At 40.7% G+C, this 24822-nt stretch overlaps 1 protein-coding gene across 1 annotated transcript; it reads left to right on the forward strand.

Annotated features, from left to right (window-relative positions):
* Window positions 1-4587: 4587 nt before the first annotated feature.
* Window positions 4588-20848, forward strand: RUVBL1 (RuvB like AAA ATPase 1). The gene is made up of 11 exons (XM_030458491.1): window positions 4588-4829; window positions 5492-5578; window positions 6184-6316; window positions 10182-10333; window positions 11578-11667; window positions 12494-12643; window positions 13982-14045; window positions 14276-14474; window positions 16366-16468; window positions 19532-19623; window positions 19933-20848. The coding sequence occupies exons 1-11, from the start codon at window positions 4689-4691 to the stop codon at window positions 20090-20092; spliced, it is 1371 nt and encodes a 456-aa protein (XP_030314351.1). The 5' UTR covers window positions 4588-4688; the 3' UTR covers window positions 20093-20848.
* Window positions 20849-24822: the final 3974 nt, after the last annotated feature.

The following is a 24822-nucleotide window of genomic DNA, read 5'->3' on the forward strand; positions in this document are numbered from 1 at the left end:
TACAGGACAAACAAAGATTGGTTGGTTTGTTTTTTTTTTTTTGCTAAGGCAATAACAGATAAAATCCATAGGAAAATTAATTTAATTCCACTGCTCACATAAAAATGGTGTCATTTCTTCTATAACCTTATGCTCCTCAGTGGCATGCAAGGAGGGGTGTGAGGCAGAGATGTGGGTTGCTTCCTAGTTTTCCTTCTTCAGATACAGGAAAGCTTTGCAACTCTCTAGATAGGGAAGGAAGGAAGTTGTCCTTGTGCAGGAAGAAAAAAGCTAACAATTTGCACTTCAGGAGGAAGTATAAACTTACACTGGCTACAATGCATACAGTTTTGTTGTTATAACTGGGAACACACCTCTTGTCTCCAGGATTTTAGAGTCTGTGGAGCTGTTTTTGCAACACATCACAGCAGGGTGCAGGTGATACCTGTGAAATGGAGACATTTAACACAACCAATATCAAGGAGGAGAAATCTGACAGGGACACAAGTGCTTTTATTTAATGTCTAGAGAGGTTCATTGTGTTACCTTCCAAAGTTTAGAATTAATTACAGATCTGGAAATTAAGTACTGGCATTTGTTAAGATCCATTATTCCTATTGCTTTAATGAAGATTAAGAAAAACCTTCCTGCCCTTTTTTTTTTTTTTTTTTTTTTTCCAGGAAGCAACACAGAACAAAAAAATACAAAACTAACCAAAGAAAGAAAGAAAGAAACAAAAAAACCCAAACCACACACAGAGGTCTTGCTGCTACTAAGAAGAAAAGAATGTGGCAAAATTAAAGAACTCCACCTTCCCCAGGTTTTTCTACAATCCTCATCAAGCAAGTAGTTTACAGCATTTAGCTGCTTTCCTTGTTTTCTCCTTGACACACCATTCCCCTTCCCAGTTCTCTCCTATACCAAATTTCTTCCTTAAAAAGTGTTCACTTTACTTGCTAAAGTTTATGGACTCATGGGAGAAAGGGCAGGAAGTCAGACTTTTGGGATAGTGTAAAAATGTAAAGGTCATTCACACACCAGCACACACATACTCTCTCTCACTCCAAAAATAATACACTATTTGACAGTTTCAGGATTCAGCATGTCCCATTGAAATTTGAAAGCTTATGTGAAACTGGGCCACGTCCTGTAACCTCAAACATTTAGTCTAGGAAAACAGCTCTCAAGTCTCCAGCTCCCACATCGGGTATCGCATGACGTCTGTGCCAAACAGGAGACCCCAGACAGGGGGAGAGCAAAAGAAACCTTGGTAAAATGAGTTGATTAAACCTGGAGAATAACACTTCAGACTGTTAGTGACACGTATTATTTTTTCTGGTTAGCTGGCTAGTGAAATATTAAATTATACTCAAAGCGTCTATAGCAGGGGATAGGCAGAAGGGTCAAACAACCAACTCATGTTCCATCTGGGGGCACAGACAAAGCAGAAAGATGCCTCGTGCTTTGCAACACAATTATTCTACCCTGCCCCTCTACTGTGTTAATTAATGAAAACACAAAAATCATGCTAAAGTTGAGGGTCAATATTTCCTCATACTGACTCCTTGTAACACACCCGACATCAGTTATAAAAGATCATAAATGATTTTTAAGTTCATTTCTAAACTTTCCAGTAGTTCCACATCTACTCAGCTCTTTCTGGGGGATAAACAATTAATCCTGTGTGGTCCAAAGGATTATTGTTTATTTTCTCTCACCCAAACATATTCTCCTCCCTCTCTTCAACTGCCATTTCAGTTCAATGCTCAAAGACCACATGGAATGAGAAAAATGATCAATAAAATAAGATGTGCCAACCCATAACTTCTGTGTGATTGCAAACCCTGGAAAGTGAAGCTAAGCTGAGGAAGCTAGAGGCAGAAGTCAGCTTCACACCTATAAAGCAAGCAATTATTTATGGGTTTTTATATTCCAAATATTTTTTATATTCCTCTTCTGCTGCAAATACAACCCCAGACCATTTTTGTATTGATTTCTGCACCTTCATTATGTCAGATTTTATTTCCAGAATTGCAACAGCCACTGGCAGGCTACAGTTTTAAGCTCTGCTCCAGTTGTGCTTTTGAGACACCATGTCACTGTAGGCTGACAAGTAACACTTCTGTTTGCTACTCATTTCTATAAGGAAAAATCTCTAATTGAATTAATGCTTCTACAGTTGAAGTCCCTTAGGTAGTGTATCTGATTTTTACATGTATGGAACATTCCTCTCCTCTCTCTACAGTAAACTTCTTATAAAACCAGTTCTTGATTCCTGCCACCTACATTCCCATTTACTGAATTTCACACACACAAAAATATATACATAGTCTTTAAATGCCATATTAAAAAATGGGCCTATCTGCAACATCAGACAAGATAAGATGAAGCATAAGGGCAGATTTTAGCCCAAGTTAACAAATTCCTCTGCATTTCACCTATTGCTAGGCCTTCTTAAAATGGGGGCCTAGCCTGGACCTCTTGTTAACAGTATCACTGCCTTCAGAGCTTTTAGAAGACTTGCTAATTATCCTTCCAGAACTGGCAGAAACTTGAGCTCTGACCAGACTTACCCACAACACTGGGGGCAGTTTAATGCACCAGAGAAATCAAAGTTGTGTATTTGCTCTTTTACAAAGGAAAATGTCTGTGGTTCAGTACATATTAGGCATTTGCATTCTGTGACTAATAAGACCCTGAGAGGATGTATGGAGTCCAGCAGTAGACATGCCTTTTTAATTACTTAAAAAGCTTGAATTTGTCATATTCAGGATTTCTTAGCCAAACAGTTGTATAACAGGATACCCCTACAAAGGTGTCAAACTACATATGTGTGCAATTATATTGTAATTACAATTTTAAACTAGAATATGTGAATACAAACTGACAGAACAATTAACACACAAAGAAAGCAACAAATAGCAAAGTCGTTCCTCATTTGTAACAAAACTAATGGAAGCTCTTTTGACAAAAAGGGAACGAATAGTTTATGTATTGGTCACAGGACTTCTGCAAATTGAACCATAACTCACACCCTTCCTACCCTGCACTCTCCCAGCTTGGTCCATCACAGGGCAGCCTTTGCACGGGATGTGCCTGGGAAAGGGAAGGTGGCACCATCCCTCTGCAAAAGGCCACAGTCCTGCATCACAGGATGCTGATCCACTGGCCTTCAACATTGCAGACACTGCCATAGCTTTATAACCATAGAAAACACTACAAATTCACAGGGACAGGGTCCCCCCTCTTTTGGGGAGAGGCCTCTCTACAAGCAAGAAGTCATTGGAACTGCAGTTTTCCCAGATCCCTTCGAAACTTTCTCAGTGAGTGATCTTCAGCTCAAGCATTAAAACACTGGATAAAAGATGCAGCAAAATAACAGCTGCAGCACAGCTGGAATCTGTAGCAGCCTGAAAGCTGCAGCCTCCCAGACCCGAGATGAGGATGCAGTCTGAGAGGCCATGGAACTCCGTGAGGATGTGGAGCATTTTCCCTCATTTCATTAGGCCAGAGCTCAGGAGGGACAGAAATGCTGTGGGTACAGCGTGTGTTAAAGCCTCAGATGCCTACATCAAGGCTTTGGACACATGAGGATGGAATAGATAAAGATGGAATAGAATTATTTTGCAGTTTCAGTGAATCATAGGATGATTTTGGTTGGACAAGACCTTCAAATCAACACATTCAAGCGGCACTGGCGAGCGCGGCACTGGCGAGCGCGGCACTGGCGAGCGCGGCACTGGCGAGCGCGGCACTGGCGAGCGCGGCACTGGCGAGCGCGGCACTGGCGAGCGCGGCACTGGCGAGCGCGGCACTGGCGAGCGCGGCACTGGCGAGCGCGGCACTGGCGAGCGCGGCACTGGCGAGCGCGGCACTGGCGAGCGCGGCACTGGCGAGCGCGGCACTGGCGAGCGCGGCACTGGCGAGCGCGGCACTGGCGAGCGCGGCACTGGCGAGCGCGGCACTGGCGAGCGCGGCACTGGCGAGCGCGGCACTGGCGAGCGCGGCACTGGCGAGCGCGGCACTGGCGAGCGCGGCACTGGCGAGCGCGGCACTGGCGAGCGCGGCACTGGGCCCCCTCCGTTGCCACATCTGAGAGCTGGCAGTCAGCGAGCAGCACCACGCAGCTCACAGCTCGCCTTTCCTCTTTCTACCACAAGGATCCAGAGACCCCTTGCAAAACCCTACCCTGCTTTGTACCTTATCCCAGCAGGGTTTAGGGGCTTTTCAGGCCGCGCCGCTTCCAGCTCCGGACCCTCCCAGCGGCCTTGGGCACCCCGAGTGCCCGGGGGACCCAGCACCACACGCAGCCAGGAGACACTCATGGCTCCCTCTGCCCCGGTTGCTCCCTCCCAACCCTCTGCGGGGGGAAGCGTTGGCTCCAGCCTCGGTTTCTCCCTTCCAGAGGCTCCGCGCTCGCCGCCCCGCTCAGCCCTTGCCGAGTCCCTCCCACCGGCCCCCCTCCCGGCAGTGGCTGTAGCCGGCCGGGACTTTTAGAGGGCCGCACACGGAAGCGAGTGGACGGACCCTAAAAATATGCACCCCGTGTCGGTGACAGACAGGCGGCGCGTCCAATAAGCATCGAGAACGCTGCGGCACGGGCCAATAGGGCGGCGGGGCGGGCGCGGGGGGCCGCGCGCCGGGAGCCTTGGTAACGCGCGGGCCGCGTGTGGCGATCGCGGAGGCTCCGGGAGGGATTTGGCCCCGCCATGAAGATCGAGGAGGTGAAGAGCACCTCGAAGACGCAGCGCATCGCCGCCCACAGCCATATCAAGGGGCTGGGGCTGGATGAGAGCGGCACCGCCAAGCCGGCCGGGGGCGGGCTGGTGGGGCAGGAAAATGCGCGGGAGGTGAGCGGGGCGGGTGGCGGGGCCAGGCCCGGGCATCTCTGGGGCCCCGCAGCCTCAGCCCCGAGGAGTGTAAAGGCTCGAGGGACGGATCCGATCCGCGCTGGGTGTCACTGAGTCCCGTTAGGGAGTGAAAGTCTCTGAGAAGGGATGGGGGGGGGGTTGGCAAGGCTGCTGCTTGCACCGCTACTTGTTTTCTGCCTCCTGGGTTTAGGCACAGAGCTGGGGAGCTCAGAGGCAAAGAAACCTGCCAAAAATCAGAGATTTGGTGCAAGCGGGGAACGGAACTTTAGTTTCAGTCCGGTGCCTGGCCGTGGGCTGGTGCTTGGGCTAATCTGTTATTCTGAAAACCGAAATTTAATTGCCTGCTTTATTTTCAAACCCTTATGTAGGCTTTCAATTGCGAGAGAGGGAAAGGAGCCTGTGCTCCTAGGTTTGAGTTTTGTTCTTTGATTTTTTTTGATTTTTTTTTCATGTCTGTGTCAGATAAAACTGTTGTAAGAAGCAGGTTGTTCAGATCTTGCCTTGGGTTTTGTATGCATAAAATTGAAGTATTTATTATTAGTGGGCGCACAAATCCTCCTATTTCAGCACCTTTCTATTGATATTGGAACAAAAGACAGCAATACTTTTGTTAACAATCTAAATACTTATTTTACTTGCAGGCTTGTGGGGTTATAGTGGAACTAATCAAAAGCAAGAAAATGGCTGGCAGAGCTGTGCTGTTGGCAGGACCTCCTGGAACTGGCAAGGTACTATTTTTAATTTCAAATAAAGTATTCCTAAATTATTTTAATTTATCACAACCATTTTAGGGTGGTGATTATGTATTGTTTTCATCTACTATAATTAATTTTTCATTACTATGTTAACCTGGTTTCATGCTTTATATTTTGATTTTGCCATGTCACCCACACTGGCACTGCCTGCTGCTGTGTTTAAGCATCATTAGTGTGAGAGCAGCTCCTGCAGTCACCAAGCACATAGGTACTGTGTGGTCTCTGAAGAGAGCTCTTAGAAGTTCATTTTAACCTAAAAGCCTAAATAATTCCTGCTTTGTTTAGTTTTTACAGTTTAAGTTTTTTTTGCATTTGCATCAGATTTCAGATCTAAATGCCCAGAATTGTTCCTTTAACAGATGGTGTCTTTGATAAAAATGTCTCTATGTGTAACTTGTTGTGGTGGGAGGGGGTTATTCTATGTGGGAGATGAATGTCAGAGAAAACAGTCTGAATATTAAATTGATAGTAACTATCTGGAAGGTGATATGATGAGGAAAGTCAGCTTCATGCAGAAATAATCCTTTGTTAATTCTCATAAAAACTAATGAGTAGGTTTTTGTTGTTTTTTTTTTAAGACTGCTTTGGCTTTAGCTATTGCTCAAGAACTGGGAAGTAAAGTTCCTTTTTGCCCCATGGTTGGCAGTGAGGTTTATTCCACTGAGATCAAGAAAACAGAAGTTCTGATGGAAAACTTCCGACGTGCCATTGGTAAGTTCCATAAAACAGGGGAGTTGAGTTTTTGCATGGTACTTATTTTGCTTTTTCCCAGTTATCTACAAACTTTTCAGTGGTCGTGGTGCTTTTGGGATGGAGTCAGGTTTTATGTTTATAAACCATAATTTAATTGTATTATGGTTTGTACTGTTCTTCCAGATGAACCTCTCCGGGTTCATCTCCTGGTTTTACCTGTGACTGAATAAAGCCCAAAGAAAAATTATTTTTAGTTCCTCAGATTACCAGAAATACTTTCAGACATAAAAATGCTCTTTTTTTTAATTTCAGTGATCTCTTCCTATTAAGCAAACAGCCTTAACCAGGCTCCCAAATGGCAGTGCCAGCCTGGCATAGTATTCCAGCAAGCACAAAGAAAGTTCCAAGCCAACAAAATAAATTCTTTGACTTAATGTCTTCCTCAGTTCTAGAGTGCCTTTAGGAGCTTGATGGAAACTGTAAAATTTGCAATGCAACCTTAATGAGTGTGTAAAAAATCTTCTGTGATTGCTGCTGAAGCTGATAAATGCAGCTGGAAGTGGCTGTTTGTATGAGGATTGGCAGAAGATAAACACCATGATTTTAGTACTGAAGATAATTAACAGTTAATTTTTCTGCTTTCTGTGCCATATTTCCCCTTGGACTTCATCTTAAGTTTTTGGTGGCAGCAAGGTGAAGAAGTCTCTCAGTTCTGGAATGAAACAAAAGTATTCCACTGACTTTTACAAGAAAGCAACTCTCAGCAGTCTTTGGTCTTCTGGTTACTGTGAATCTCACAGAGCCTGGGGGAGGGAAGCCAGAGACTGAGTAGTCTGCAGTATTTCCTTGATGTGATGAAGTTCCCTGTCAGAGATCTGGAAACCTGAACCAACAGATGAAACTCAGGCCGTCCATGTTGTTATTTCCAGAGATAGCAGTGGTTTAACTCTCTAAGATTTAACAGCCAGCTACATTGTTAGTTCCCTGCATTCCCTGAATGTCAGCAGAGACACTTCTAAACAAATATTGGTGTTAATGAAAGATGGAACTTCTTTTATTCCTTTCTGTTGAATTCCATGTCACATTTTCCTAACACAGCCTTTATTGGATATTTTCATCAGTGTAAAAAAATAACAAAAGGGACATATTTTAGAGGACCAGTAATTACCACTTCTCATAATAGGATATTTCTCAATAATGTTTAAATTCTTAATTATGGTTTAGTTTCCTTTATATTACCTGCCTGGCAAATAAATAATTTACATAGGACCTTTTTTAAAAAAAAAAAAATGTTATTATTTACAGCTCAAAGTCAGCTCTGGCTTGGTGCAAAAGAAGCTTCAGGTCACATGTCAATAAATACCTAAAGTTTTTGTGGGTTTTTTTGAGGTGTTTTTTGGTTTGGTTTTTGGCTTTTTTTGGGGGGGGGAGGGGTTTGATGTGTGTGAATCCTTGTTAATGGGTTCTGTACACATCAGGTATTGCTCATGTTGTGCATTTTTCTTCCAGAGGGGTTAGGCAGCTCGATCCATAAGAATGGCCAGGGATGTTAACACCAATTTTTTACTTATTTTCTTTTTCTCTTGGAAACAAGTCTCACTGGTTTGGACCCATCACTGTAAGGAAACTGGGATGATTGAAGAGTTGACGGAGTTTTTGTAATTAGGAATCTGTTAGTAACAGACTTGACATAGCCTCATGGCCAAATTGTACTTGAAGTAGGGAGTTTGTAATATCTAAAACATGCAAGGACAGAGTGGGAAATGAGGAGGTGGAATTTTTGTACAGTTTAAAAAAGTTCAGCTGAGATTAATCTTGCATAGAGCTGATTAGCAAGGATGTCGTAGCTAATAGGAGCTAATACATAGTAGCTGATGTTAGAGCTGGGCTGCAGTCAGATACCAGCTGCTGGAATAGTTCCCCGTGTCTCTAAATTTTATCTGCAGGTGAGACAAGCACAATTTAACTCCACAGAATGCTATTGAACCAAAACATGGGATAGCCCAGCACTGCCTTAGTGATGCCTCTGGTTTGTGAGTAGGAGAGGTCTCTGTTTAAATCTAAGAATTCTTTTGAGAATGATGTTTGTAGTTGTAGACTTACTGGAAGAAAAGGATAATCAGCAGGAGGTTCAAAGCATCGATTGCCTTGGTTTAGATCATGTTCATCTTAAATATTTTCTACAGACACATCTGTATGAGCATGTTAGTTCAGATGAGAGCCATGCTCTTGAAGCACATCTCCAGGTTGTCCTCACTGGCTCAGCTTTGGTTTGTGCTGGGGAGGGAGCTCACTGAGTGTGTGAACTTGATTCTGTTCAGTTGAAGTGAAACTGGAAGATGTGCCTTAGCAGCACACAAAATAAACCCCAAACATCAATGGTCTTCCAGTTTTTCAGAGCAGAATAGAGCTCATGCTGAAAGTTTAAAAATAAAACAAAAAGGAAAATGAAGCCTGTGAACATCCAATTCTCAACACCAGCAGTTCTGCAGTAGATTCCCTTATTTCCTCACAGTCCTTCCTTTGTACATCACATGTGTGATGCAGCCTTGTCTAGGTCAGGTTTATAACTCAAAGGTTCATAATTTTTTGACTGAAAAATGTTTTTTTTTTTAAATTACCAAAATTAACTTCAGAACTTTTAGAACTTTTACTGTGGTACTAAGTAAGAGAAAGCAAATCATATTATCCACAACTAGATAATCTGTTTCTTTCCTTTTAAACCCATCTTAATTTGGGTCCAGTAGAGGGAGACAGACTCGTGTTTGTCAGTTCTTTATATTTCCTTATCAGCAACTCAAGATTACTGGTGAAGTGTCTGATCTATTTCAAAGCAAAATGAAAAGTTATGGAACAAGGAAAGTTTTATCAAGTCCTAATAGCCTCAGACTGGGCAGGATGATTTCCTTATATCTTGTTACAGCCCATTCATTATTTTTGGTATGGCATGTGTGTCTCATAAAATACTTTATAGTGTCTCTTCAGATGTGGGTTCTTTGAACTTTTATGTAGTTAGAACATCTGCATAATTGTAGTGGTAGTGGTGATGATAGTGTTTTTTCTTTGGAACAGTCTAACCATAAAACTCTCCAGCTCTTAATTATTCATCAATTTAAAATAACTTAGTTAATTATGATAGTTGTGATTATAACAGAAGATACCCAGGTACTATGATGATTGATCAAGAGTCTGAAAAGCAACAAAGTAAGGATGTCATTCTCAGCTATTCTGAAAGAGTTTTAAGCTTGTATGATAGCAGAATCTGCTGAAGTTTATCTAGCTCACCTTTTGTTATTAAGTTGAAAAATATTTTAAATCATACCTTAACCTTTTCTTAATTTTATGAGGTTCTAACACAATTACCTGTTTAGCAACAGAGTTAAAAATAACAAATTCATAACATTTAGAGTTCTTATCAAATTACTTGCTTCTTTTTCCTTACTTTGCAGGGCTTTTCTGATAGTACAAAAATTGTGGAAAACTAACAGTTATATTAGTGTCACTGAAGATGAACTTTCTCTGATTTTAGCATCTGTGAACATATCAAGCAGATCCCCTCTTAAGGGAAAGGAGAAGAGAGAGAATACTTTTGTTTCAAGAACTAATAATAACAGACTAAAAGCAAATTATTTCTTTAGAGTTTAATAAGATGCTTTGTAGGTCAGAACTTGGACTGAACTTTCCCTCTGATGATACAGGATGAATGATCTCACTTAATACTGAAGAAGATAATTATTGAGCTGCTTTTGAATGTAAAAAATCACCATTCAATGTAATGCATCCAAATAACATGTTACTTTCTGTTGGCAGAAATACAAGAGGCTCCCCAGTTTATACAGCCATTGATTTATGAACTGAAACTGTTCTAAACAACTTTTTGCAGGGCTGAGGATTAAAGAGACTAAGGAGGTTTATGAAGGAGAAGTCACAGAACTAACTCCATGTGAGACTGAAAATCCTATGGGGGGTTATGGCAAAACCATCAGCCACGTAATTATAGGTCTCAAAACTGCAAAGGGGACCAAGCAGTTGAAGGTATGTACAGTAGAGTCTCAAATTTCCTAAAGTATTTCGGGTGTCCATCTATTTTACCAGTTCCTATTTCCATTTTAAGCACTTGATCCACATCTCTGTAGAGTGGGAATGCAACTAAGCTGTTTTCTTTTGCTAGAAAATTTTATCCTGTTCCTGAGCATGCAAGCTTACCTGCTTTAAATTAGGTGTTTGTCTTGTCTCCTTCTAATTGATGTTGGGGATAAACCCATCACTCACTCAGCAGTCCCCATTATTTTTCTGTCTGGCAGCATGCTCTTGCATGTCTTTAGCAAGTTAAAGGAGAGTTTAAGGAGGAGGATACCCTGATGCAGTTTTGCAGGATAATTGTGATAGCACAGAAATCAGGGCTTAGTTTGGTATCTGAACTATGATCTCTCTCAGTCCTTGATACACTCAGACTGACCCTGGCTACAAAGTCATGTTCATGGTAACAAACATATGAGAAGGGTCTTGTATGAGTCTTTGCTGTCCTGATTCTTAGCTTTTTAAGAATTAGGAAATCTTGCCTGCTTTGGTATAATTTTTTTTTGTATAAATGCTCTTTCTGTCACATCCCTTCATTTTATGTGGGGAAATACACTCTATTGAATTCTTGATTTGAACTGAAGTTGAGCTGGTGTGTTGTCAGCTCACACCCTCTCCTGTTTCTTGTACAAGTCACTGTCCATGTTGTTCAATTTCTCTGTCAGAGTACAGAACAGAAAGCTGTCTCTAGTGTTAAGTATCATCTTGCATTTGTTTACTCTGAAAACAGGAAAATGCAGAGCAGAAGTGAATAAACTTCTACAGAGAGAAACAAAAGCACTTAATGTTCACTCTCATGTAGCTGCAGAGGATACAGATTCAAGGAAAAAATTGCATAATACACTGGTATAGCCACATTTTTTATAAAAGTTTTGTTAGAAAGCCAGAAAAGTGCTGCATCTGAGGTATAAATACATTGTCACATTACACAAAGGCATACTTTGTGATAGTAACTGGTGTCATATTTCTGGCACTTACTGTCACTGCCTTCAGATACCAATTTTTTTTTTTTTAAGAAAGCCCTATGGATCTTCTTTCAGATTTATTCTTTATCACTACTCCAAGTGTTATAGCTTTATAAAATTGCAGTTGCAGTTTAATTTTGTCTGGTGAGAGTGGGCTTTAGACTAAATTACTCCTCCTTGATTCCCATAACAATATGGAACACTTGACCAACTGTGAGTTTCCTTTGTCCCCAGCTGGACCCAAGTATATTTGAGAGCCTGCAGAAGGAACGAGTGGAAACTGGTGATGTTATTTACATTGAAGCAAACAGTGGGGCTGTCAAGGTAAAAGAAAAGTTCTGCACTTTTATGCAGGTGTATGTATTGCAGACCTTTCTCTGCCTTTGTCAGAAAAAGGCTTTCCCATTTATTACCCTTAACAGACATGAAATGGTTATGTGAAAGTTTTAAGTAAGAGCCCAGGTTTTCCTTATCTGGAGAGAAAATTTTCTCTTGCACTGAGAGAACGTGGTCATCTGGTTCACAATTAAGGTCATCTGGCAAGGAAGCTATCACTGATCCTGTCTGGATGAGTTTTATTTTCTGTAAGATCAAGACAGCTTTAAGGGATGGGGGGAAACAGCCAAGCAACTTTAGTTATTTTCAGGCTGTCATGTGCAGTGTATTTAATCTTTCTTTTATCACTCTGGTATTTTCTTCACAAGGTTTATACATGTAGAAGGGAATACTGCATTACTTAGCATTCTTTCCATGTCTGATTCAGAAAGTAGTGTAGAGCCATACTTGCTGTTTAATGGATGGGCATAATATTTTGTATCATACAATAAATCACCCACCTACAAAGGAGTCTTGAACAGTTCTCCCAATCTCTAGTTAATCTGCTGGATTTGTCCTTTAGCAAGAATGGAAAAGAATGGAATATTCTTACCACTGAAAATACCAAGTGTTTTTCAACAGTTTTTGCACTTGATCAGTAGATAGTGAATGCCTGTTGCTAAGGAGGGAGTGGGATGTCTGTGTTGTCAGCTGAGGCTTGTGTAGGACTGAAATTGTGAACCAAGCCCTTAATCTTTATCACGTTTGTGTCACTCAAGGTTTTGGCACTGAAACTAATGCTGTACCTGGGTTTCTCTTCTTTGCTTTTTCTCAGAGGCAAGGTAGATGTGATATCTATGCTACGGAATTTGACCTTGAAGCTGAAGAGTATGTTCCCTTGCCAAAGGGTGATGTGCACAAGAAAAAGGAAATTATTCAGGATGTCACCCTGCATGACTTGGATGTGGCCAATGCTCGACCTCAGGTATCAGACTCAAATTAAGGCTCTACAGAAAAATTATTTGACATAGATGTGATGGCGACTAGAATAATCAAGGAGATGTAGCAAGTCAGGCTGTCCTAAATCACCCTCAAAAGATTCCACTGTAGGAAAAGCAGTGGGTGTTACACTGTGAGGACCTCTCTGGAGGAAGGTCATGCTGCTGGTAGCTGCCTCAGTGGCTTGCCCCACCAGGGTTAAAGAGGCAGTTGCTAGGTTAGGATTTTTGTGCCTGGTCATGGAGTATTTATCAGCGTGCTTTTCTAACACTGCAGAGGAAAGCCTTTTAGCCATAGTGGAGCTTCCACAGGGATATTTGGGATCTGCTACCTTCACAGCATAATCCAGAGCTAGCTCCCCCCTCCGTCCCCTGCTTAAAAAGAGCAGTGTTGGCTACTCATGTTGGCCTGCAAAAGAGATTATTGCTTTCTCTCCAGGAGGAAAGTTGTTTGCAGATGTGAGATAGCAGTAGCAAGATCTGCAAAATTTTATTTTTATAGATACAGGTTTTTATAGATTACAGATTAATTTATTCTGCTCTGTGTTATGGTTTTTTGCCCATGAATTGTAAACTCCAAGCACTAGCATAAAAGGTAAGTATTTTTGACTGTCACAGGTTCTATTGATATTCCTGTTACCTTCAATAATGTTTCTTAACCTCTTGTTAAATTTCCTTGTGACTTTCAGTAGGGTTCTGAACATATTGCAGCAAAAAATTGAAAATAGGGACATTTCTCCCTGCAGTATCTTATTATAAACCTAGTAGTGAGGGAATGCCATCTATGTCAGAAACACAAGCACCCAACAATATTGTATTTGTTTAAAGGCTGGTATGCCTCAGTAGGGTGCTACAAGCCCTTAACTTACTCCATTACAAAATGAGCATCCTTTTTCCAATAAAATAATTTACATGATAAAAATCAAGGTGTTTGAAACTCTTAAAACTCAGCATAGTTGTTCCTATGTTAACAGGTTGAACACTTTCTGTGCAGACAGGCAATCAAGTCCTCATGTACCCTGACAATTTTAGTCCTTATGAGCTTCTCTGTGACAATTTTTTTGAAAAGAGGCTTTCTCATTTTGATTTTTTATGTTCTTCAAATGAACAAGGCTAAAAGAAGGGAGAGGAGGTAGCTAAATGATTTTGTTTATAATACTGCTGCAGTGAAGTGACATAACCTTTAACAGATTATCAGCCACTGTTGAAATAAAGTAATCAAGTTAAGTGCAAGAAAAATTCTTTAAACAATCCCTGATTTCTACAGTTCTCATGGTATGTGTCACTGGGAGACCTCATAGCTCTTTGTAACTTTCTTTCCCCAGGGTGGGCAGGACATCCTTTCTATGATGGGACAGTTGATGAAGCCCAAGAAAACCGAGATCACTGGTATGAATCCTTCATGGGATTTTTAGGCCATAATAACATATGTTTGCAACTCAAAAAAAGGACTAAATGGGTATTATTTATGCACCATCTCTAAATTAACACATAATATTTGTGCATAGATACTCAGATTTCAAAACACAGTGAAACAGCTGCTAGAACTGTGATGTTTTGAAACAGCACAAGTTACTGGTTCACACATAGCATGATAAACTATTTCTTTTTGTTCACAGACAAACTTCGAGGGGAGATAAACAAGGTGGTAAATAAATACATCGATCAAGGTGTTGCAGAGCTTGTCCCTGGGGTTCTCTTCGTAGATGAAGTTCACATGCTGGATATTGAATGTTTCACATACCTGCATCGAGCACTGGAATCTTCTATTTCCCCCATTGTCATCTTTGCTTCCAACCGAGGGAACTGTGTTATCAGGTTTGATAAGCTTGAATTTTCCAGTTTGCTGTGGATAATAAATGTTGGAATTAACTCTAACAATAGAATTATAATCATCTTTGAAGGCTTTTGTCTCTGACACTGACATCTGTGATAATCCCCTGCCTGGGTTGGAAGCTGCATCCAGTGCTCAAAAACTGCTTTTGAGCTTCAGGATAGGACAAGTGTTTAATGCCATGCTGACCGAGTTAAAGCACAATGAAATTCCTCCTTTTATTTGCACTGACACATCCCTCTTTTCTAACAGCTTCTGAATTGGCTTACTTCCTGGGTCATCTGTAACAATTACCTTCCTCATTGGATACCTCAACACATCTGCTGTTTGCACATTAGGGACCTCAAAAGCACCAAGGCTACGTAGTTTTCTGCTGCTTCTGGATTATTTTTCTGTTTGCTATCCTCATTGCACCAGACTTAGAGCTTCCTGTCCTTACTGTCACAGTTCCCTCTCTCCCTGCCTTTCATTATTTCCTACTCCCTTGATCTTTTTTTGTGATTCTTCAGTCCTGCCAACTAAATTGTTTTTCACCTTCACTCCTGTTCATGCCTCTACTTCAATATTTTGCACCCACACAATGCATTCTTCACATGTTCAGTAAAAGTGTTCTCCTCTTTCAGATTCTTCCCTAAACTCTACAGCTAATTTGTGGCCTAGGTCTAATTATGTCTAAACAAGCTGTCATTAGCAATGATTGCTACTCTTTAAATTGATTTAATTCAGCTGTGTAACCAGCTATTCCTTTCCCTCTTAGTGGCATCTGGTATTAATTTTTCTCAGTTTCCATTGCTTAGAAATGAAGGTGGCAAGTCCTTAGAAAATGTTTAAGGTGGACATAGAAATTCTCTCTTTGCAAAGGCATAAAAAGGCTGTCTTGTAAAAGCAGAGCAAATACAAATCTCTCAGCATGGATTTACTGCAGATCTTGTTATGAAAAAAAACTTTGAGAAAGGAAGATTTTCATATAATACTTATACCTAACATTGGTAAGTTAAGTCTTTAAAAGCAAGGTTTAACATCTCCAAGTAGTAATCTGTAATCTCATAAAAGGAGGAATTGCTTCAGAGGAGACAGCACTATCTATACTAAGGGTACAGAAGATGATTGAAGGACATTTTGGTTCATTTCCCAAGGAGGACCATGACCAAAGCTGCAGTGTCTAAATCTTATCACTGAGCTTGGAAGTGGAGTTCTCCACCAGCACTCTACTGTTTTTACCTGCAAGCCAGGTTCTCTGGGGATCTGATGAAATCTTGACTTTGTGACAAATCAAAGTGGTTTTAGAAAACCAGGAATAGATCTATCTGTAGCCTTTGCTGTTTTGTGTTGGATGTCAAAAAAGAAAATAGTTGGGGGTCTAGAATCTGCTTTTTCCATCATGCACAGACCTCCCACTTTTCAATTTGCTGGATTGCAAGCATGTAATGGAAACCACTGCAATAGTCACTGGAGGGACTCGGGAAAGGATTGGACAGAGTTCAGCAAGAGGGGATGTTTTCCATTTGCCTGATAGTGTATATGATTTCTATGGATATGCTAAACAGCTTACCAAGAATTATTTGTTCCTTGCTGGAAGGTAACTTGGAACATGAGGTAAGTCTGTACAGTAAAATACAGTGCAGGAAAGCATGAAGCAAAGTGCCACCTCTGACTATGCCATGTTTAAGAGCTCCAGAACTATTTGTTTCCCTCAGGCTATCCAGTATGAACATCAGACTAGAATGTTTCTTGTCTCTTCCTGGGAGGTGTGTCACTGTGGGAAGACACAAGAGCTGTAAACTAATAGCTGCCTAATTATTACTGATCTCAGTCAAATCAATGTATTGAACTCGGGGTAGTATCTGATCTCTTTCTGTTTGGTTTCTCCTTCAGAGGCACAGAGGATATAGTGTCTCCTCATGGAATACCACTGGACCTGCTGGATAGAGTCATGATTATCCGAACTATGCTGTATACACCCCAAGAAATGAAGCAAGTATGCACAGCATTCTGATCTATGGGGATGACTGCTGTTTGCTTATTCTGTTACTATAGACCTGTTTGACTCTGTGGTCACCACAGCCAGTGCCAGAAGGCTTACAGCTTCCTAAGTGCATGCTGCTTTGGTAATCATTTACAATAAGCAGGTTAAAATTGTCCACACAATTTCTCTGTCTGATTTCCATGCACTGATGAGCTGTATTGCTAAGCATACGTAGAACTGGAAGGGATGTCTTACTTGCATGAATTGTTACTTGACCTCCTGTCTTGAGCAGATCTGCTTTCCAGGTAGGTTGCAGCAGGCAGTGCTTTTTCAGTTGGTACAAGGTGACAAGTCACATTTTAGGACCTTTGGTTCAAGATCTCAGGCTGTTCCTCCACAGATAAAAGGGACTGAGGAATGCAGCTTTGTGCACTGCATTTTTGTCTCTCTGCTACAGCTTGAAACTGCTAGGGCTGTCTCCTGAAAGTGGGAGGATTTCAGTGCTCCTAGTCAAGTTTGGAAATGTAAGCAGAGTAAGTGTTGCAGAGATAGGCTTTGAATGCCTGCAACTTTTCCTGTGGGGCCATCACAACCTATTGTGTATCGATTATAAAGCTTGGGTGCCATTATGATGCATCGTGTCAAAGATCCCCCTCATTAGCGTCTCAATGCTCTGAAGTGACACAATGCAGAAGACATTAGGGTTTATCATGCCAATTCTTTGTATTATTTAAGAGATAGTGTCAATGGAGGAGAGCCTTGTCACAAGATAATAGTCTCCTGCTGCTGGATAAGTGCCAAGGTGAAGCCGAGGCATTTATCGAATATAAACCTGGAGGCAAAGCTTCATTTCACTTGGTTTGAGGAGCTTTTCACATAAGGCTGCTGTGAGCCACTCCCTGGACTTTTTTTTTGTACTTACAAGGACATGTTTAAGTCATTATGGTATAGATTGCAGTAGAAGGAGCCCAGTGATGTAATAATAATTGTGTTTTGTCTGTATACAAAAAAAAAAGTAAAATTCTAGTGTCACTGGTACTGAGTCTGGAGATGTTAAAGGCTGTTGTCTGGACTTCTCTATACTGTAGGGAAGACACAAGAATTGTAAACTAATAGATACTGCTCCAGGAGTAAAGAGTTGCTTTTTGTTGAGGCTGCTGTATGTAATACCTGCCTAGTGTGCTGTATTACTGTGCAGATAATAATACACTGTTAAAGAACTGTCGATGTTCAGAAGAGCTGGGTAGGTGCTGCAAGTGCCACTCTTCCCAGAGGTGAGGGAAAGGAAGTATTTACAGTAGCATTTCCTAAAGCTAGAAATAGAGTCCAGACATTTTGCTGCATAAATCATGTTCCCATAGTCAGATAATCTCATCTTCCCTTAACTTAAGGGGTTTGAATGGTGGCTTCTTTTGGGAGGAGGAGCTATAACACCTACCTTTGATTTCCAACAGTAGAGTTGGGGTGGATTAAAAATAAGACATCCATAAATTTATTTTTGTTTGCATTTTTCATTCATGTTAAGAAGTTTTCCCTTGTGATGTTTCTGTGTGACACTTCTTACCTTGTCCTTTCATAATTCATTTGCTTGTCAGCACAAGAATTGTCCATTTATTTACTGCAAGTTTGGAACAAGTTCCAAACAAGTCCTTGATAAAGTAGAAATCCTGTTGTGTAGCACTGCTCTGAGAGCAAGACCCACAGTTACCTTAGTGCAGCCAGAATAGGAAGAAAATTCACTTCTATAACTATTCTAGTCAGGTATTATTGTAAACAATTTTTTTTTTCTTGCATATGTGCCTGCTGTTCAATAGTAGAGGTTATAACCAGGACTTTTTGTTCCTAGTGTAATTTACCTGATAATTCTTTTCCCATTTCATAGCAGCTTGCTTATGTATGTGTTTGCTGGGTTAATGGCTTGGGCCCCAGTCCTTCAGGAAGGGTCTACCAAGTTGCTAGATAGTTTTTTAAAAAAAAAGGTTGTTAAAGATCTGGCATTCAAGATACCTTGTTTCTAGCAGAAATTCCAGTATTTGAATAAACAGAAGGTGTCATTTAGGTGATATAAAAGATAGGAAAAAAATCTATAATCTGAAAGTACAATTTATAGCAGCATTGCTAATATTCAGTATTCATACCATAGCACAACTTCCTGCCTTTCCAAGCCCCTCTCTTTTACCCTGTTCCCTACCCTGCCTCCCCTAGCACATTTTTATGGCTTTAATTTAAACGAGTGCTTCTTGATATCTTGTTTACAAAGCTGCCAAAGTGAAAAATACCTGTATTATATGAGGCTTGCAGTTCCAGAGTTATCTCAGCACTACAACACAACATCATTATCCAGTCTGCCCCTTATCACTCAGCTGGTAATACAGACTACCCAGAGACTTGTGCCACTTTTGTTACAGCTTTATATGCTCAGGCTTATTGGTGATATCTTGCTCTCCAACTTTGTAAAGATCTTCAGACTGGTGCAAGCCTGAGACTGTTCTTGAAAGATTAGATTCTTCTTAGTGATTTTTTTTCCCTTGCAGGAATAGGTGAATCACAGAAAGTAACTTTTTGATTTATTTTACTATCTCCTTGTCAATTGAATAAAAAGTGTGTTGTGAGCTACTAAGGAAAGGGTGTAGCTTTCTCTAGGGCTTCTTGGAGGGCTTCAGTATATAGTGGCAAGGATTCACTGCAAAATTTAGTAACTGGTGTAGCTGTACACATGACTCCAGCTGTTACTTATTTCCTGCATACCTTTTCCATTTTCTTGTCTAAGTTATCATACTCTGCTCCTTATTAGTAGATGTGCTTTGCTAACCATGCAGAATTATCCCAAAGGGTTAGTACAGATGTGTTACTTTACCTGTCTTTTGTGGTGATCAGGTTTTCAACATTATATTTGTCTATTCAAAGACAGAATCCTACAAATTCTAGTTTAGTGGCAGGTTGCACTAGGAGAACTCTCCCCACCATCTCACTTTCTAGCATGCCTCATCTCTAAGATGACACAGTTACCAAGCTAAGTGCTATAGCAGGATAATTGTTTGGGCTGGCACCTCACTTACTCATTCCTCCCAACAGATCATAAAGCTTCGTGCTCAGACAGAAGGAATAAACATCAGTGAAGAAGCTCTGAACCATTTAGGGGAAATTGGTACCAAGACAACCTTAAGGTAAGTTGAGCACTGCTGGTTTTTCTCTTAAGTATGATTGAGTCTAAAAATGCTGTAGGATAAATTCATTTGTGAAAGCAATACAACCCTCTCCTGTACAACAGTATTGTCTGTTGAGAACAGTGCTAACATGAAGTGGTAATCCTCCTCTTTCCTCCTGTAAGGAATGTAGGTACTGGAGGGTCTTGCAGTCTTTTTATGCTGCTTGTAGAGCTCTGTGTTTCCTAACAAGTCTGGGGCCTGTAGGTGTATTCAGTTCACTGTGATGCACTGAATTGTAATTATTCATCCATCTCTGTTTGATCACAGGTATGCTGTGCAGTTACTGACCCCAGCTAACCTGCTTGCCAAGATTAATGGGAAAGACAGCATTGAGAAAGAGCATATTGAAGAAATAAATGAACTTTTCTATGATGCCAAATCCTCGGCAAAAATCTTGGCTGATCAACAGGAGAAATACATGAAATGAAGAGCTTATCCTATTAGATGCTTTGAAGCAGGTTTAACCCTTACCCAGGGCTGGCTTAGCTATTGAATGAGGAATGTTAATGGTTTGTCTCTTTTGGGACTGAAAAATATTTAAATGTTGGACTGCTTTGTCAGACCAGAATTAACTGTCAGGTGTTCCTATTTCATTATCAACAATAAGATGCTCCACGGTTGTGTAATATCTTAGTCTCCCTTTTATGAGTATGTATGAAACTAATAGCTCCTTGACCCCTCAGTTTTGTCTTTAGATTTCATTACAGAAGAACTCTAACTAAAGCTGATGCTTAAGATCAGTCTATTTTCTTTATCAGTGTTTTAAAATAGTTTCCTTTTACAAATGAGAGCTCACAGGTTTCTTTGAATAAAAGTTTGTCTGAATGCTTTATAATAAAATATTTCAAGAATAGTGGAAACTTTTATATGTTTGCCCTGGGTATTCACCTTCCGAAAGAAACAAGTAAAAATAAGTTGGAATTAATAAACCAAATATGAGTAAAAGGGATTTGCAACACAAAACTCTATCTACAACAAATGAAAGAAATAGTAATAAGACCTTTTTAAAGTGTTTGTTGACTTGTGTGTCAGTTTTGGGTTTTATTTTCGAAGATTTCTTTGGAGAATGCAGAAATGCATAGTAGTAATTGTCATAGACCTATTTAAAGCCTCTCCTCACAAGTAACTCACCCTTTCTTTGGATTTCCTTAAGCAGATTAAATAAAAATTACTTTCCATCATGGTTATTTTTTTCCTATGTTCTGTCCCCCCTTTCTTGATCAAAAATTGCAAACTAAAAATGTATGAATATTCATACATTAAAATGAAAGTTTGCAGACTGATAGTGAAAATAATAGCCCAACACTCAAGGTTTGAAATCCAGCTCTTCACAGACTTTGTATGGATTTAGCCTTAGCCCCTTGTTCACAAAGTATGCTTCCATGTTCTCTAAAACATGGATACTTGATTACCTCACAACACTGAGGATAAATTATTTAAAGATTTGTATCATTTGAACACTGAAATACAAATTTATGCAACCGTGTAAATAGGTGAACTAAGAAGAAAAAAGTAGTAGTTTTATAAATTGACTAACCTGGTCTTTACTAGAGCCTGTAGTGATTTAAAACACTTTATGTAGACTTCCTTCAATAAGAGTAGGTCTGAGGGGAGAGTAGGAAGGGAAGAAATAGCTTGTTACAGGAAGCCAGTTTTAATAAGTACCCTTTTCCCTGCTAGCAGCTGCAAAGTAGAGAAGTTTTCAATTGATAGTTTTAGCTTATAAAAATTCTAATCCACGTTCCTAACTGAGAAGCTTTCTGACAAACACCAAACATACAGCTCCTCAGTGTTCCATGAATCCTGTAGAGAAAGTCACCAGTTCATCACACAGGGAGAATCTCAGTAGGGTTACATTAGGCAGACACTGGCAATTCTTTCTTAAAAAAATTAAAAGGTGGAAAGTATTTGTGTATCTCATTCTGCTTTCCTAAGAGGTTTCTCTTTGAGTTCCCAGTAGCTCAAGAAGGTAAAATGGTGCCATAAAATTAATGTAAAATACATTTACATGGCTTAATTGCTATGTATTATATGGAACAAAGCTTTGTTAAGTTACAGAATTCAGACTCCTAAAACTGATGTGTAGGCTCAGTCATCATCTTTGTGGGGAAGGAATCCAGCTGCTAAAAACCTCTGTCCTCACCCCAAATGCTCTAGAGGCTTGTCTTCCTTGTGCTGAAGTGCTGTTTGTGGAAACTGCTAATGATTTTTCAGCTCCAAAAAACATGGACTGGACAGCAGGGACTGCCTGGGGCAAAAAAGCAAAGCTGTAAGGAAGCTGGGGGGTTTGGACTTAATAACGTTTTGATCACATTCTGCCATCTCAGTCATGAAAAAACCTGTCCCATTCTTCAAAGTAAAATTCAGTACTCTGTCAGCCAACCCTAATTAGCTTTTGTACTTTAAATAATCTGTCTACTCCTTTCTTTACGTATGAAACTAAACAGCAGTGACAGAGATATTGAATGAATGATTATTGGTTTATCTGTGAATATTTTTGGCATGGAGCAATGTTGCTTTCAAACCTAAACCCCCCTCACCAACTCCAAATGGATGGGGATTGGAACTACACCATCACTAATTTCCACAGCACTGCTAAAATCTTTTTTTCCTGTGGCAGGATGGCACATTCTATCTGAGAGCTACAGCACCATAGGAAGAGACCCAATGAATTATGCTGCTGCATGGTCAAAATTAAACTTTTTTTTCCCCCCATTGCAGTTTAAATGATGAATGCAGTTATTTACCAATGTAAGTATCATTTTTCTTTGAGTGTTCCAAAATATCTTACTGATCCATTTAGAAAGCAGTTTGAATAAGCCCTAAGGAGTTCTGAATGCCAGAGCTGTTCAAAGTCCCAAGCAACATTTGGTGACACTGGCTTTTTCCTCAGAAATGCAGCTCTGGTTGCACAGCAGCAGCAGACCTGGGGCAGTGAAAGGTGGTGGCTCCTGGAATACTGAAATGTTACAACCACTGTTCCCACTGCCTACCATTGGCAGGAGAGGGTAAACTCTTTGTTTATCTTTGGCAAATCAATTATTTCTTTGTTTACAAAGTGTTCTTTATGAAAGTTCAAGCTCTGTAGAACAGGAAGAAATATCTCACAAGTAGCAAACCAAGTGATCCTCTGTAAACTGAAGCTGGATGGCATCTGACCAGACCTCAGAGAGCAAGCAGAGACCTAGGAAGAAGTGAACTGTGTGCCACACACTGAAAATGAGCACTTCCACCCAACCCTAATTTCATAGTTGACTTCATGACTGATGGTACCTGTCAGTTGAGACTGACAGCAGCATGCTTTAGGGAGAAGAGATCTCAAAATACACAGAGGAAAGCAACAGCAATCAGTCTCAATTGGCATTTTCCCAAACCTTGATCAGTCTGTAAAAAAATCATCACCTAAGACCATCCTTACATCTTCCAGGTTAGCCACAGCCACTGCTCTGCAGCACAGCTCCCCAGAAAGGAGCAAGAACTGTTCTAACAGGCAACAGCACAGTTTGGTGCAGGATGCTCTCAGAGCTTCCCACTGATGTGCTCCTCCTAAACCCTCAGTTCTGCTCCTGAAGGACTCCATTCAGTTCAAATCAGCTTCTGACAAGAAGGGTTTCACTGTGATGTTCTGCACGTTAATGTTGTTGCACAGCATCCAACAAGCCCCTGCCTCATCTCTGACCATACACCAGTTCTGGAGAGCTCTCTCCTGAGGGTGCCAACTCCCTAATGGCCATTAAATGTCTATGGAAAAAAAAAACCTGTGATATATGGAGAAAATCCTTCTGCACTAAATGGTGAGCAAATGTTTATCTAGCCTATTAAGTGATGCCCAGCAGACTTATTGGTGTCAAAGCTTTGCCCGTGAAAATAGTCTTTCATATTTCCAATAAAAATAGTTCTGTTGCAAGAATCACTGCACCACACACTACAGCTACTGCTGAAAGGCCTTTGAAAAAAAATAGAAATATTTGACACAAAGCTGCTCCTTGAAGGCACATGCAGCAAGGAACATTCCCATCAAATAAGTTTGGTTATTAATATTAAACGTGAGAGAACAAACTTATTTTAATTCTTTTCCTCCTACTTTCCACAAAGGTTGCACTTAAGGCATTAATCTTCTGAGCGAAGTTTTTACGACCGATTGCCTGCACAGTATGAGAAGTTTCTCCATCCATTACTTGCAGGGAAACGGGCCCTGCTGTGTAGGAAAATATTTGTTACATCTTATCAGGGTGACACATAATCTAACAACAATTACAGCAAGCCCATATTTTGTACTATTTCGGTTTCAACGTGAAAAATAGTTCTAATATTAAACCTGGGGTGGGTGGGGGTTATAGCAACCAGTTGAATATTATAAGCTGTGATTTCCTTTTCATGTGGAACGGTGCCACACTCAGATCCTGCTCTGAGACAGTAAGTGCACATAAATCCAGTGTACGTGCCTCCTGTGCAGATGCCATGGTGTGGTAGTGACTGAAAGTTGATTCCCTCTTTTTATCCACACTGAGGTCAGAAATTGCCTTGACTTCAGTTTTCATGTGGCCAAAAGAATCTAAAATGTAATTAACCTTTATGAGAAAAAAAAAACAACAGGAGACACTCTGACAACTGCCCCAGCTAGGAGGCCACTGATGTCAAGAGAACTCAAGGCCACCCACACCCTAAAATCTTTCCTCATCAAAAATTGGTCCGGATGCTCTCAATGGAAAAACTTTGTGGTTCCTTTCTGGCATTGGCCTTTTCTGTTTCTTCTGGGGTACCAACAAACAGCACCAGAGTGGATACAGAAGCTCACGTTGGGGTAAGGGCTTTGCTGAGAGCCCTGGTAATATCCTGGTAATCAAGAGTCATTACCAGCAGGAATTTAACTATTCTTTTTGTCCAGTCTCAGAGCATCCAGAAATAACACAACATTTTCCTGCCTGGTATTTCAATACCTTTGGAAGGAACAAGCACAAGTGCCCAGGTCTGTGTCAGTTCTGGGAGCTGGGTATAAATACATTTTGGGCTCCCAGTTCACCACCCACATCTCCTCTGCTGATTAATAGCTTTGGAGCCTGTGCACCATTGTACATATTTTAATTGTGCACGTCCAAGAGAGTCATTAACACCAGACAAAGAGACAGCACGGATATCCTGGGAGTCTGCGAGGTT

The sequence above is a fragment of the Calypte anna genome, chromosome 12 (genome assembly GCF_003957555.1).
Source record: "Calypte anna isolate BGI_N300 chromosome 12, bCalAnn1_v1.p, whole genome shotgun sequence".
NCBI lineage: Eukaryota > Metazoa > Chordata > Aves > Apodiformes > Trochilidae > Calypte > Calypte anna.